Raw genomic sequence first — 13,371 nt, forward strand, 5'->3', positions numbered from 1 at the left:
GAACATTACACTCTAGATGGGCTACAATGTACAAAGGAAAAACATTTATAACCCAGGAGATAGAGAAGTATTTATCAAACAAGACACAAAAGGCAAAATACTTAAAAGAAAATATTGATAAATTCCACTACATCAAAATTAGCAACTTTTGTAGGAAAAAAAGTGTCATAAACAAAATTAAGAGAAAAGCAACACATTAGAAGAGCATGTTTGCAACACACGTAAACAGATAAAGGATGGACCCAAATTACATAAGAAAACAGTAAGAAAAGGCCAAAAGGGGCAAAGGGAAGAACGAGCAACTCTTAGAGAAGGAAACAGAGATTCTCAGCCTCACCAGTGATCAGGAAATGCAAAGTCAACAATCATCATCTGTCAGCTCAGCTGCCAGCCCGAGTGCACTTATGTCAGTTCCAGGTTTTACTCAGAATCCGATACTCCGCCGTAAGAGTGCAAATTGCTTCTTGACGTGGTAACATGTAGAAAGTTAAATACACACACCACGACCCAGCCTCCAGGTGTCCCTCCTAGGAAACCTGCACACTTGGGTGGGAGGGACTAGGTACAATCACTCACTGCAGTGTTGTTTGAAATCCCAACAAACGGGAAACAACCTAAATATTCGTCAAGGTGGATGGAGGGGGTGGGAGAAATAATAAATTAATTGTAGTCACCAGTATGCTTGTAAATGTTTAACAACCTACTGTCTGCGGGGGAAAGCCTGAATGTGCGGCATTTGCTGACTTCTGGGCTATGAATAGTCCCATCATGGCAGACTTCTAGCTGCCATCGTGCCATCACTGAACACAGAGTCAGGAAGAGACACACGCAATCAGCTCCTGCAAAAAGGAACCTGGGGCAGGCTCCCACACACCACTGAGTGTTTTCTCCCAGCATTTAAGATCAACGAAGAAACCAGGTAGAGCTGAAAAAGTAAGGCTTATGGAGGAAAAAACGCAATTTGCAATATGGTGCAATCAACATGACAATGTTTGTATACATTTTAAAATTAAGTGAAATGATACAAGGCATGTATATGCATTAAAAGATAGAACGTGGATGAGAAAAAATGTAAATGTGGGAACAGTGTTTGCCTCTGGAGAGAGAAATGGAAGGTTAGGACGAGGAAGGGATGGACAGGAACTTCAATATACCTCTGATTTTTATTTATTAAATTAAAAGATCTGAAGCAAATATGTCAGAATCTTAATGTCGATTGCTTTTGAATCAATCTTCAAAAGGTTGAGGGGTTATAATAATACACTATAGTCTCCATTTATTTGAACTATTTCATTAAAATAAATACAATACAAAAAAAAAAAAGGTATGGTCATGATTGTGTGAAATCAAAACTCTGCCTTGAAAGACCCTGGCATGAGATACTCCAAAAGGTTTTTGGTAATAATGTTTGGATTTAAGACAAGAGCTTTTTTTATTTTCTTTTATTTGCACATTTTACATCATAAGTGTTACTTTTTGGCAGAAAAATCAGTTAACTTGTGAGTTGGGGCTGGATGATGGCTCTGGGTCCTTCTCTGCTGTCATCGCCATTTGTTGGGCCTTAGCACATCTCCGCCGCCTTAGATAGTCTCCATCCAGAAGCACAATGACCTAGGCGAGGGGTGGGCAGGCTGGGCTTTGTCTAGCATTTCACTGGAGAAGAGATTCATCCTGGCACTGCTTCAGGAAGCCTCCCCAGGTAAAGCAGATGGTTGACAGTGATGAGAAGAACTAGGAGACCACCCTGGAACTCCCTGTGGGACCTCGGTGGTCACAGAGGGGAAAGGGGACAGAGAGGTAGTTACATTAGTAACAGCTGGTATGGGCTGACTGGACAAGCTTTGGATTCACACAGACCTGGTAAATCTCAGCTCTGCCACTTACTAGCTGAGTAACTTGGGAAGTGACTTGGTACCTGTTTTTTTCACTTATAAAATGAATACTTTAGTAGACTGTGTTATTGTGCAAAATATCTGTGGCCCCGCCTTGGGAGAGAAGTGTACTTACATGTGCCATTGAGATCACAGGACCATGTGACCTATAGTGTCCCTCCCTGCCCTTTGTACTTGAGGGGTGGTTATGCAACTTACTTGGGCCACTGAAGCTCTAAGAGTGAGCTCATGCCCCCATCTCTCTTTTGCCTCTGCCATGACCCCAGCAACGCCCAAATTTAGGGCTGCTCCATCAGCCTGGCTCCCAGAGTAAAGATGACAAGGATCAGAGCTGCAGCCAACTTGTGATGGGCATCTGGCATGAGGGAGAAATCAATTCTGTAAGTCACTGCATTTTGAAGGGTCATCCATTGCTGTAATAAAACCTAGTCCATTCTGGCTGAGACAGAGTCCTCGTGTTTTGAGGATAGAATGAGATAACACACGTGAAGTGATATGCAGAGATGTAGCGTATAGGAGAGGTTTTGCTGCAGTAACAACCAACCTACAAATCTCAGTGACCAGATGCAGCATGTGTTTATTTCCACTCACACTGCACTTCTAGTGGGGTCCCTGCTCCTTGTAGTCATTCAGGGACCATGGCTAATAGATGCTTTACTTTAACAGATGTTTTTTTTCAAGACCCAAAGTCATGGGGGTGGGGAGGGGAGAATCTGGCAAGCCACACTCAGGCTCTTAAAGATCTGACTAAGAGACACCAGTCACTTCTGCACAATTCACTGCCCAAAGCAAGTCTTATGACTGTGCCTAATTTTTAAAGCGCTGGGAAGTACAAATCTATCCCACGGGATAGGAGGATAGGCGAGAAGCCGGGTATGTGAGGTCAGCACTAAGACTTCCCCGTGGCCATTCAATGAATGACAGATGCTTCTTAGAGTAATCACTCATCAGGACAATTTAAGCTGATTCCAAATGAAGAAAATTGGATGCTGGAATAGCATGCTAGGCAGGGGACAAGCATGTGCAAATGCAGTCTTGCAGGGGCCTGTCTTGCTCAGAAAATTGCAGAGGTCCAACTACATAGAGGGAATTGGCTAGAGATGCAGTTTGGGGCCATATTGCTAAGACTTCAGAATTTCGATTTTAGCACCTGGAAGCCTTGAAACATTTTAAGCAGGAAAGTGAATGGTCAGATTTCAGTCCATAGGAGAGAGGGGGAGCCCCTGAATGTCAGCGGGGCGGTGAGGCTGGCAAGAGGAGGGGGAGGATTTGAGAACTCTGAGAGCAAGTCACAGGACTGGAAGATAGACAGGCTGTGAGGGCTTGAGCGTGAGGGGTCAAGGATGATTCCAGCTCACCCTGAGTGCGAAGGAGGAGGAGGGGCAGTCTCGGTTTCAGGAGAGGATGTCCAGTGCAGTGTTGGAGGTGGTGAGTGGCTAAAGTCACAAACAACAGGAATACCTTGTTTGACGAGGTTGTGGAGCAACAGGAACTCTCTTAAACTATCTCTTTGGTAAACTCTGGTATCAGTTACTAAATCTCCAAGTACACACACCCCAACATCTGGCAATCCCCTGATGAGTGCATGTGCCCAACGGAAGTAAGTCCACATGATGCTGAGACAGACCTTTATTCATAATAACCTCCAAATGAAAACAAGCTAAGTGCCCATCACTAGAAGTATTTGTACATTCCAGTGCATTGCAGTGTACTTGTACAACGGAATACTATACAACAGTGAAAAATGAACCAACTATAGCTGCATATATGTAATGAGTGGACCACAGAAACACAACGCTGAGCAAAAGAAACTAGATATAAAAACATTCATGCTCTACAATTCTATTTACAGAAAGCTCCCAACTAGCACAATTACGGTATGAGAAGGCAGGGTCACCGAAGCAGAGGGGAGGAGGGTGGGGTGACCCACAGGGAGGAAGCTGCCGAGAGGTCAGCTAAGGAAGGAGGCCTGCAGCTCGTCCATTGGTTCCAGGCACAGGAAAGTCACTCTCAACACGGCTGAGACCGGAAGTGTCTTTTTTGGGAGGCACGGTGGGCTGGTGAGAAGCCAGGTTGGCGGAGGGCTCCAGCAGTGAGTGGGGGATGGGGAAGAGGAGTTGGTGAATGTGGATGTGTTTTTGGCATCCTGTTGTGAAGAAGAGAGCACAGCACAGGGCTGGCAGCTGGCAGGGGACGCAGAGTCAGAACTGTTTTTTTAAACGTGGAAAAGATCTGAGCAGGTTTTGCCAAGGGGAGTGCCAAAAGTGATGTTGACCAATTTCACCCTCAGAGAGGTCCTCTCCACTCACCCTTCATAAAATAGACTCCCCCTTCCATCTCCATCCCTGCACCCACTTTCTCTTCTCACTCGTCAGGACCTCCATGTTACATATTCACATCATCACGTTGATCTCACTCCACTAATAGGTCACCCCCACGGGAGTAGAGAGTTCCATCTGTTTTGTTCTCATTACCCATGTGCTGGATATGTGCCTGCACATAGTAGGTGCCCAACCCACATTTGTCATGAATGAATGAAAGAACAGGGATGAGTCTATACAGAGAGAGAGGCTGGAGTCAGGAAGACAGAGAGGCAGGATTGGAAGCTCAGCCTTGTGCCAAGGGACAGGGACCCAGGCAGATACAGAAAGAGGAAGCAGTGGATGGCATGAGATTCAGTGGGGTGAACAGGGGAGAGAGCAGGAGGTTGAGTGGGGGACTTGGTTCTGATGTGGGTGCTTCAGGAGAATGGAGGGGACAGTGCGGAGGAGCCCTGAGGGAGTCAGAGGAGACTGCATGTGTGTGTGTGTGGGGGGGGGTCATGCAGAGGGGTCCAGCCTTGCGGTCCTGCGAGGTTGAAGGCCACCAACTCCAGGGTCCCCAGCCTGGCTTGGAGGCTGGTTTGGAGGCTGATGAAAGGATCACTGTGTTTGGCCAGGGTAAGGCTCATTTACTGTGATCCAGGGCATCCTGGAAGACAGGGTGGGTGTTCCAGCAGGATTGACAGTTGGGGAGAATGGGGTGAGGGGGGTCTCCACAAGATCTCAGAGGAGATGCTCAGCATGATGATGCTAACATTCTAGAGCAACCTTGAGGCAGGCCCCTGCTAAGGATGAACTGGCCACACCTTGTGATTATGTCCTTGTGATTATGTCCATCTAACAGGCAAGGTTGTGCTTGCCTGGGGCCCCTGAGCTGTCAGGACTCAAGCCCAGTCTGTCCATCTTCCAGCGTCTGATGCTGTAGCCATTCTGCTACAATGAGTGAGAGAGGTGAACAGGGAAATGGACAGAAGTGGGGTGCTGGGTTCTGGTGTGAGGTGCAGGGCACTTGAGCAGACCAAGATGGGTGAGAAAGGACGTGGATGTCAGCCTCCTTCACATCCTGAGGGTCCCTGCATTTACCTGGTCTTTGCACTGGACTTGCACACCTGTGCTGTGAGGTGGACCACTGTGAGAAAGCTGAGGCTGGGACAGGTTGGGGACCTTCCTGGCCACTGAGCAACCAGGTGGTGGCACTGACAGAGCCCCAGGCCCCTCCTGGGTCCTGCCCTTTCCATTATGACCTGCACGGTGCTGGGAGAGCACCTTGTGCTCCTGCTCAGGGGCCCGTCCTGGGCGTGTCTGCAGGATGAGAACCCAGCTCTGGCCCCAGAGTCGGCCTCCCGCCCACTAGCAAGAAACCTTGGGCGGCTTCCACCTTTCCCAGTCTTTCCCATAGCCCCATCCTTCTGCCCCAGCCCCGACTGGACTCTCCTGCCTCCACTGCAGTTTGGGGAACTGGCTGGAGTCCCCAAAAAGCCAGTTGAGAGGAGTAGAGTGTCACAGAATTGCGGGGCTAGGGGAGACCAGCCTCACCTCCCACCTGGGGCTTGAACCCCCGTCTCCTTAGCCCAGAAGCCTCTTTAGCCGTGGTTACCCTTCTCTCTTTCCAAACAGGTTTTGCTGAGCATCTAGGAAGGCCTGCTTGGGGTGGTATGGGGGGGGGCGTGGCAGCAGTGGAAGTTGATCCATACCCACTCCAACACCTCTGAGGCCCCCACTGGGGTATGTGCTCCCTGCAGGGCACTCAGTTCCAGGCAAGGGGTCAGCCTGGAGGAGGTGGCAGCTCGCCAAAAGAGGGAACAAATAGTTTTTGAATGCCTGCTCTGTGTGAGGCACTGTGTGTGTGTGTGGGTGGGTGGGGGGGCGGGCGGCGATAATGACTAAGGGAAGGGAGGGGGTGCTTTTCTGCCTGGCAGGAGGAGGGACCCGCATCTTCCAGCCTGTTTTTTGGAGAGTACCCAGCACTGTTTCTAAATATCACAGGTGAGCATGAGGAGAGATCACGGAGTTCTGCTTGGAGGAGGCCAGCTACCTCACCCACAGTTCTGCCTTGTTTGTAGGGTGCTGATACTCCCCAAATCGGCCCCCCAGCTTCTTCCCACGGGTCTAGTTTCGCGCTCCAGAGGGCCCTGGGAACTCGTCTGACCCACCCTCTTCTACCAACGAAGGGGGCTCTTGTCCTGCCTTTTCTTTCCACACCCGCCCCAGTGAAGTCTCCCATTCTCCAGATGCGCCACCTTCAGCTGCCGCGCGCCCCTCCCTTCCCTGTCCTTCTTGTCGCTGCCCTCTGCCCAGCGAGGCTGCCCATCGGCCCTCCCCTTTTCTAGTCACCCCACCCACGGGCCGTCTCTTTAGTAAGTGAAGTACCTGGGCACGCAAGGTGCCTCGCAAAAGCTCAGCTGGCCAGTGTCCCCCGCAAGCTGGCCATTGCCTTCCTTCCGCCCCAGCTGACGCACCTAGGCACCGAAGGTGCCCACCCGCGAGGCCCGGAGCGCCGAGGCGCGGCCTCTGCCGGGGTGCGGCCCCACCTGCGGGGTGCTGGGCGGCGGGCGCGCGGCGGGCGGCGCGGGCCGCGGGGGCGGAGGAGCGGGCGGCGCGAGGGAGGGGCCTGCTACGGCGGCGGCGGCGGCGGCGGCGGCCGCGGCCCCAGCCCGCGCAGCCCGGCTCGGCCCCCGGCTCGGTCGGCGCAGCGCCGCGCGCGTCCCCTCCCGCCGCTGCCGCTGCCGCCGCCGCCGCCGCCGCCGCCGCCGCCGCAGCCAGGCGCACCGGCACCAGGCCGCCGCCGCCGCCGCCGCACCGCCGCCGGGCGCACGGACGCAGCGCGCCCGGGCCGGCCGGGATGCGCGCCCGGGCCCCGGCCCGCCCCCACCCGCGGCCACCGCCTGCCCGCCGCGGCGCTCGCCTGACCGCGGCGACCGCCCCGGCCGCCCTCCGCCCGTCCCCGGCCGCCCCAGGCCGCGATGCCCGCCCCCCGGGGCCCCGGCGGCCCGCGCCCCTGCTAGGCTGCGGCGGCATGGCCCGCGCGCCCCGCGCGACCTCTGCGGATTGCATCGGTGTGCGGCGGCGGGGCATGCCCAGGGCACCGGGCACGGCCTTCAATGGGCGAGGACACGGACACGCGGAAAATTAACCACAGCTTCCTGCGGGACCACAGCTATGTGACTGAAGGTAACGTACGTGTTGTCTGAGGCCCCCTCCGGCCCGCCGCGGCGTGGGGATGCCGTCGCACCGAATGCCCTCCGAAGGTTTGGACCGCGCGCTGTGTGTCGTGTCCCCCCGCCCCACCCTACCCTCACCCCGTCCCGGGTCCCGGAGGGAGGGAGCCTGAGGGCGCCGGCCTCCGCTGCCCGCTGCCCAGCGATCCGAGAGGGCAGCGCCCTCCGCGCCAACCTCTGGCAGGCAGCTTTCCGCCCCCAGGCCCAGGGCATCCTGAATCGGCCCTGGCCCTCATTTTTTAAAAGACCACCTCTGTGGCAAATCTGGTGAAGAAATTCTGGGGCAATTTAGTGGCCTAGGCCATTTCAGCCCTGCCCAAAGCCCGCAGAATTTTCTAGGCTGCCCGTTCCCCGCAGACGAAGAGGGACCCAGAAAGAAAAAAAAAATTCCATTGCCAGGGTTCCCTGGAGGCTCACTGTCTTGGGCCCCTCCCTGTGCCTCCAGAGACGGGGTCCCTAGTGGGTGGGGGGAAGGCGGCTGACTTGGGTTTGATCCTTTATTCCTGGCGAGTTAAACTGAGACAGGAGCAGCTGGCCCTAAACTGTCAGAATTTTCCAAAAAAGTGGGACATGCTACCCCAAACGGCTCCTGCATGAAACCCCCTAAATTGGCCCTGGAGCTCAACCCCACCCCCACCCAGAGGACAGTGGGATCTAGGGTCAGCGGCCCTCTCTTATCAGCCAGTAACTTCCAAGGGTCCCTCTTCTCCACCTTGTCCAGGGAACGGTGGGGACAGCTCAAGGGCTGCAGACAGGGGCCGGCGGAGGGGAGCCTCCACTGAGGATGGGGAGAGCTAGCCTCCGGGTGTCAGCATGCAACGGTGGGGACACTTGTGCTGGAGACCTTCCTGGGTTAGGGACTGTCTGCATCTTCCCTAGGGGCTGCTGGGCTGGCTGCAGAAGTGTGGGTGCCTCAGTGGGAGGGGCCCTGGGCATTGCGCGCGGCGGGTCTAGGGCGCGTGGGAGCCTGTGTCAGGGAACCTGTGTGGGCAGTGACTCGATTCCCGGGTGCTGTCCGCTGCGCTGGTGCCTGGCTGTGCCGGAAATAAGGCCGGGCCGGTAGCCGGAGCCCTGCGGAGGCCGGGGGGAGCCCTGGGCCAGGGCCGGGAGGGCTCCCAGGAGGCCTGACCCAAGCTAGCGGAGGCTGGGTGTGTAACCTGGGCGGAGAGATGCTGAGGAGTGGCGTTACCCAGCTCTGCTCCCGGAGGAGAATCGCTGAGTCACGCTTTGCTGATGGATGTGTGTGTGGAGAGGGGTGAGGGCTCTGCCCTGAGCTAGGGGTTTCCGGGGGCCCAGGGAGCTGAAAGGGGTCCTTTGTCGCCTGCCTTGGAGAGGCTGAGGAAGGATCAGCATGTGTCCTGGGTGTTCTTTCTGCTGGCAGCCTGCTGAGAGGCAGAGGGGAAAGGCCGCTGGGTGCTGGCAGGTGCCCCAGTGGTCTGGCTCCTGCCGGGAGAGAGGATCTTGGCAGGTCGTTCTGGTCTGGCTTTGTGGAGGAAACCTCTGTTTTGGCATCTTTACATTAAGGAGGAGGGGACAGAGTGCTGGGCTCTGTGATTAAAGTAAAAAGCACCGTGCCTGACCCATTGTGAACGTTGCAAACCCTAATTCCTTCTTTTTCCTGTCTCCCCTGCCTTCTTTCCTACATTCACCAGCTCTTAGAAGGGAAGAACAGAGGAGGAATGCATAGTTATCAGAGTAAGAAGTGATGGTTTTTAATTCTTCATTCATGCAACAAATACTTACGTGTGCCAGTCACTATTTTAGCCCTGGGGACTGGACACAGGTCCTCCCCTGGGCAGCCTGTGTTCTAGGAGGGAGCCCTGTGATGTAGACGAATCTCTTTTCCCCATCTGTGAAATGGGATTGAATAATCCCATCCCGCTTATAGGTTTTGGGGGTTCTTTGTGGATCAGATGAGAGGGTGGATGGAGGAACCACTTGGAAACTATTAACTGTCAACTGGCAGTCCGAGTATGGTGAGAACCCATCATGATCTGGGGCCTCACACGAGCTCCACATACCCCATTTTATAGTTGAGGAAACCAAGGCTGACCTTTGTCCACATCCCAGACTGAATGCCAGTGTGTGTAGGCCATAGAGCTCTGGTCCTAGGGATGCAGAGAAGAATCAGACCCAAGGTTCCTGCCCTCAGGGAAAGCAGGGTCTAGAAGAGAAAGCAGTAACAATAATTACTAGAATTATATGAAATTGCTGGCCTCCCTGCATGGAAACAGACTTTCCCACTGTTGCGTGTTGGCTGCATTTTGTGCTTGGAGCACAGAGGAGGTCACAGATTTGGATGTCAGACAGACTTGTGTTCAAATCCTGCTTCTGTCTCTTCATGTGCTGTGCAACCTTGGACAAGTTACTAAATCTTCCTGAGCTTCACTTGTTCCCTTTAAAGGGAGAAACAGTAAGTAGTGACTTATCTTACAAGGTTGTTGGGATGGTCAGTGGTGATGCTCATAGAGAAAGTATCTGGCACAGTGTTTATTGAAAGCATTGCACAGATGGCATTGTTATCATTTAAGTCTTGTTCCTGGAGGAATGTCACAAGCAAATAGTGGATCCTGGGAATTTGCAGAAGAGCCAGGTATACAAATTCCTATTCCACATGGTCATTTGGCCACAAGCACTCACAACCCCCCAGTGGCTCTGATCGACTTCCTGTTCCCTAAGCAGACTGTTTTTCATTTTTTTCAGGGTATTTGCACTGGCTTTGTGCACTGCCTGGAACACACACCTCCTTCTCTTAGTTCTCATCCTTTAGGTCTCAAGTTAAATGTCATCTTCACCAGTGGGAGTCTCGTTTGAGTTTCCTCTTATAAAATCTTAAATATCTTGTGCCCAGTTTAGGTTTTGTTAGTCATTCACACCTTGGTATGAATTAGAGCAGCTTTTTTTTTTTTTTTTTTTTTCCTGAACTCTTGGCTCAGCTCAGCTGAATGGGGACTATTGTGATCATTAGGCAGGGGTGCAGACCACCATGGGCACAGAGAACTTTGCAGGGATGGGTGGGTGTTGGGGGGAGCAATACAGTTGAGGTTCTTAGGTTGGTGGAAGGACCTAGGCCCTAGAGAATGGGACCCCAGGGATAGGAGAACGCCAGGGAGTCTCTGCTTAAACTTTTCTCCAGAGCCAGATGTGGCTTCAGGAAGGACTCTTCCTGACTGTGTTCTCTTGCTGCAGCCCCAGGACTCAGCTTTAGGGTGAGTTAAACAGGTATTTTCTAGGCTAGCCTGGATCTACAAACTCCATCCATCCTCCCTCATGTAGTAGCATTTACCAAGCACATCCTCCTCTGGGTCTGCCCTGGGCAGGCAGTGATGGACCAGGGTAATCCCATCCCGCTTCCGGTGACTGTTCCAGAATGGATGTAGGAGTCCTTTCTGGAGGTTGAGTGGGAAGCAGAGAGCTGTGGGAGGCTGGTCCCCTTCTTGTGAAGGAGCATGGACACCCCCTTTGTTGCCGGCAGTGACCTTGAGACCATGGAGGAAGCAAGTCTTTTTTTTTTTTAATTTACGTATAGTCGATTTACAATGTTGTGTTAATTTCTGGTGTACAGCATAGTGACTCAGTTATGTATCTATATCTATAGCTATATCTATCTTTTCGTATTCTTTTTCATTACAGGCTATTACAAGGTACTGAATATATTGAATATATCCTGAATATATTGAATATATCCTGAATATATTGAATATATCCTGTGTTATACAGTAGGTACTTGCTGTTTATCTATTTTATATACAGTAGTTAGTATCTGCAAATACCAGACTCCCAATTTATCGCTCCACCCCACTTCTCCCCTGGTAACCACAAGTTTGTTTTCTGTGAGTCTGTTTCTGTTTTGTAAATAAATTCATTTGTCTCATTTTCTAAGATTACACATGTAAGTGATATCATATGATATTTTTCTTTCTCTTTCTGGCTAATTCCACTTATTATGACAATCTCCAGATCCATCCATGTTGCTGAAAATGGCATTGTTTTACTTTTTATGGCTAAGTAGTATTCCATTGTACGTATACACCGCATCTTCTTTATCTAGTCATCTGTCAGTGGACATTTATGTTGCTTCCACGTCTTGGCTGTTGTAAATAGTGCTGCTGTGAACATTGGGGTGCAGGTATCTTTTCAAATTAGAGTTTGGAGGGAGCAGGTCTTAAGCAACAACACTGTTGCTGGCAGAGCAGATGATGAGTGAGAACTGGGGACATTAGTGACATCTGTGACTCCTGGATTAACCAGGCCTGGCATCCACCCCATCTCTGTGCTCTGGTTCCATGAGCTGCTGCATTTACTCAGTGTTTCAGACTTTAAGCCAAGTCTCTGCTCCTTGAAGCCAGTTGCACCCTGACTCCCACGGCCGTTTCTGGTGATTGGGAAGACAGAAAGGCTGCCCTGTCTCTCATGACCAGAATACGAGATACATAAAACCAGGAGGGGTGGTGATTTGTTTGCTGTCTGTTTTAGAAATCCTCTGTGATCTCTTTTATGCACACATGTCAGAGCTGCAGTTTGGTTTCCCCGCCTTGGCCCCAGTGAGGAGGCGTTTCCAGCCAGAAGAGGTATCCCAAGATCGGGAGTCTTGTGTTTCCGGTGGGGTCTACTCTGGGGCTGTGATCCTGGGCAGCTCTGTCTGAGCCTCAGTTTCTTCTCCAGGTTGTTGCTTAGATCGCTTGGAACGAGGGATGTGCAGTTGTTTGATGCTGGCGCATCTTTTCTGTGGACTCCCCACCGTGCGTCGTGAATGGAGCACTCCCAGTGAACTCGTGGCATTAAATGGCTTGGTGTGTGTGATCGTGCCCAGCCCAGGGCCTGGGGCACAGTCAGTACTTAATAAATATTGTCCATAAATAACAATGCCCATTCTTTAGGGGTTAGAGTTAGACTAGCCCTTAGGACTGTCTTTAGGCTGGTAACCCAACTCCATCTCCGCCCCTGGGAGGTTGGGCTGAGAGGGTAGGTTAGATGCGTCAGAGACCTAAACCAGCCCAGAGGGAGAGTGGGAGAGGCAGCCTTTGGTTTTTGAAATCTTTGTTCCTTTTGCTTCTGCTTAGGACTGTCCCTTCCATGTGCTTTCCTGGGGTTTCATGACCCCACATTGTCTTTGTTTCAGACGTTGTGGCAGGGAAGGAGGCTGCGATGGGACACCGATAGGTGTCCTCTGTTAAGGCACATCGCCTCCTGATTCTCAGGGATCCTGCATTGCTCCCTGCCCTGGGTTGTCACAAAGCTCTAAGGAGCAAAGGCCATGAGGACTCCAAAGGTACGCCCTTGGGCAAGGGTTACTGTTGTTATCAGTTTCCCCAAACTGCCTGTAGGCCAGCCCTGCGTCCTGAGGTATCAATCCCCACTTAAAGGCTGGTGCAGTCACACAGTAGGGTTTTCTCATTTTCTTTCTGCAAGATGGAAATTAAATGCTAATAAAATGTTTCCACATCATCTCCCGGTTGTTTTTACTTGCTACAGCTTTGGGGTTTTATCCTTAAAGCCAGCAGAGCTAAGGGATGTTTCTATACGAGGTGTTTTAGGTCTTGAGACCCAGAAGTGTGGCTGCCTGAAATGCTGTGGCTTAAGGGGGAGGATTGCAGATTAATAATGCAGGTGAAGAGGAAAGAACAGTCTCTAGATACGTGTTTTTAGCCATTTGCAGTAGCTCCTTACAGTCTTTTTTAATGCCCATGTCTGTTTTTAATAAAAATTGTAACTATCTATATGAACAACTTTGGAGGGTACTTTTCTCATTAAGCATGAGGTTATGAGAATTTTGCCGTGCTTTGCTATAGGGCGGGTTTCGTGGGTGTGCAACCCATGAAGGCCCTGTACTTGGAAGGACCCCAAGCTTGGTTTAAAGCTCTGCTCTCCCTGTCTTGAAACTGTTAATAATTTTATCTTTGAACCGTGTTTGTGAGACATCTGACGGGACAGTGGAGC

General features: G+C 51.7%; 1 protein-coding gene and 1 long non-coding RNA gene across 4 annotated transcripts in view; one reads left to right on the forward strand and one right to left on the reverse strand.

Annotated features, from left to right (window-relative positions):
- Window positions 1–1,440: 1,440 nt before the first annotated feature.
- Window positions 1,441–7,473, reverse strand: LOC116667752. 2 transcript variants are annotated; one of them, XR_004324779.1, is made up of 3 exons: window positions 7,394–7,440; window positions 2,091–2,247; window positions 1,441–1,763 (listed from the first exon to the last, which is right to left on the reverse strand). It is a non-coding gene; the product is annotated as an uncharacterized LOC116667752 (long non-coding RNA). The 2 variants fall into 2 exon arrangements; XR_004324782.1 differs by lacking the exon at window positions 2,091–2,247 and having other exon boundaries at window positions 1,441–1,754; window positions 7,394–7,473.
- Window positions 7,155–13,371, forward strand: part of PPP2R2C (protein phosphatase 2 regulatory subunit Bgamma) — a 131,413-nt gene continuing 125,196 nt past the window's right edge. The window contains exon 1 of one of the 2 annotated variants that reach the window (XM_032493662.1): window positions 7,155–7,384. In XM_032493662.1, the coding sequence (XP_032349553.1) occupies window positions 7,315–7,384 (70 nt within the window). In that variant the 5' untranslated portion in view covers window positions 7,155–7,314. Of the gene's footprint in view, window positions 7,462–13,371 lie in introns of both variants that reach the window. The other variant, XM_032493669.1, reaches the window with a different exon arrangement.

The sequence above is a fragment of the Camelus ferus genome, chromosome 2, assembly GCF_009834535.1.
Source record: "Camelus ferus isolate YT-003-E chromosome 2, BCGSAC_Cfer_1.0, whole genome shotgun sequence".
In the NCBI taxonomy this organism is placed as follows: domain Eukaryota; kingdom Metazoa; phylum Chordata; class Mammalia; order Artiodactyla; family Camelidae; genus Camelus; species Camelus ferus.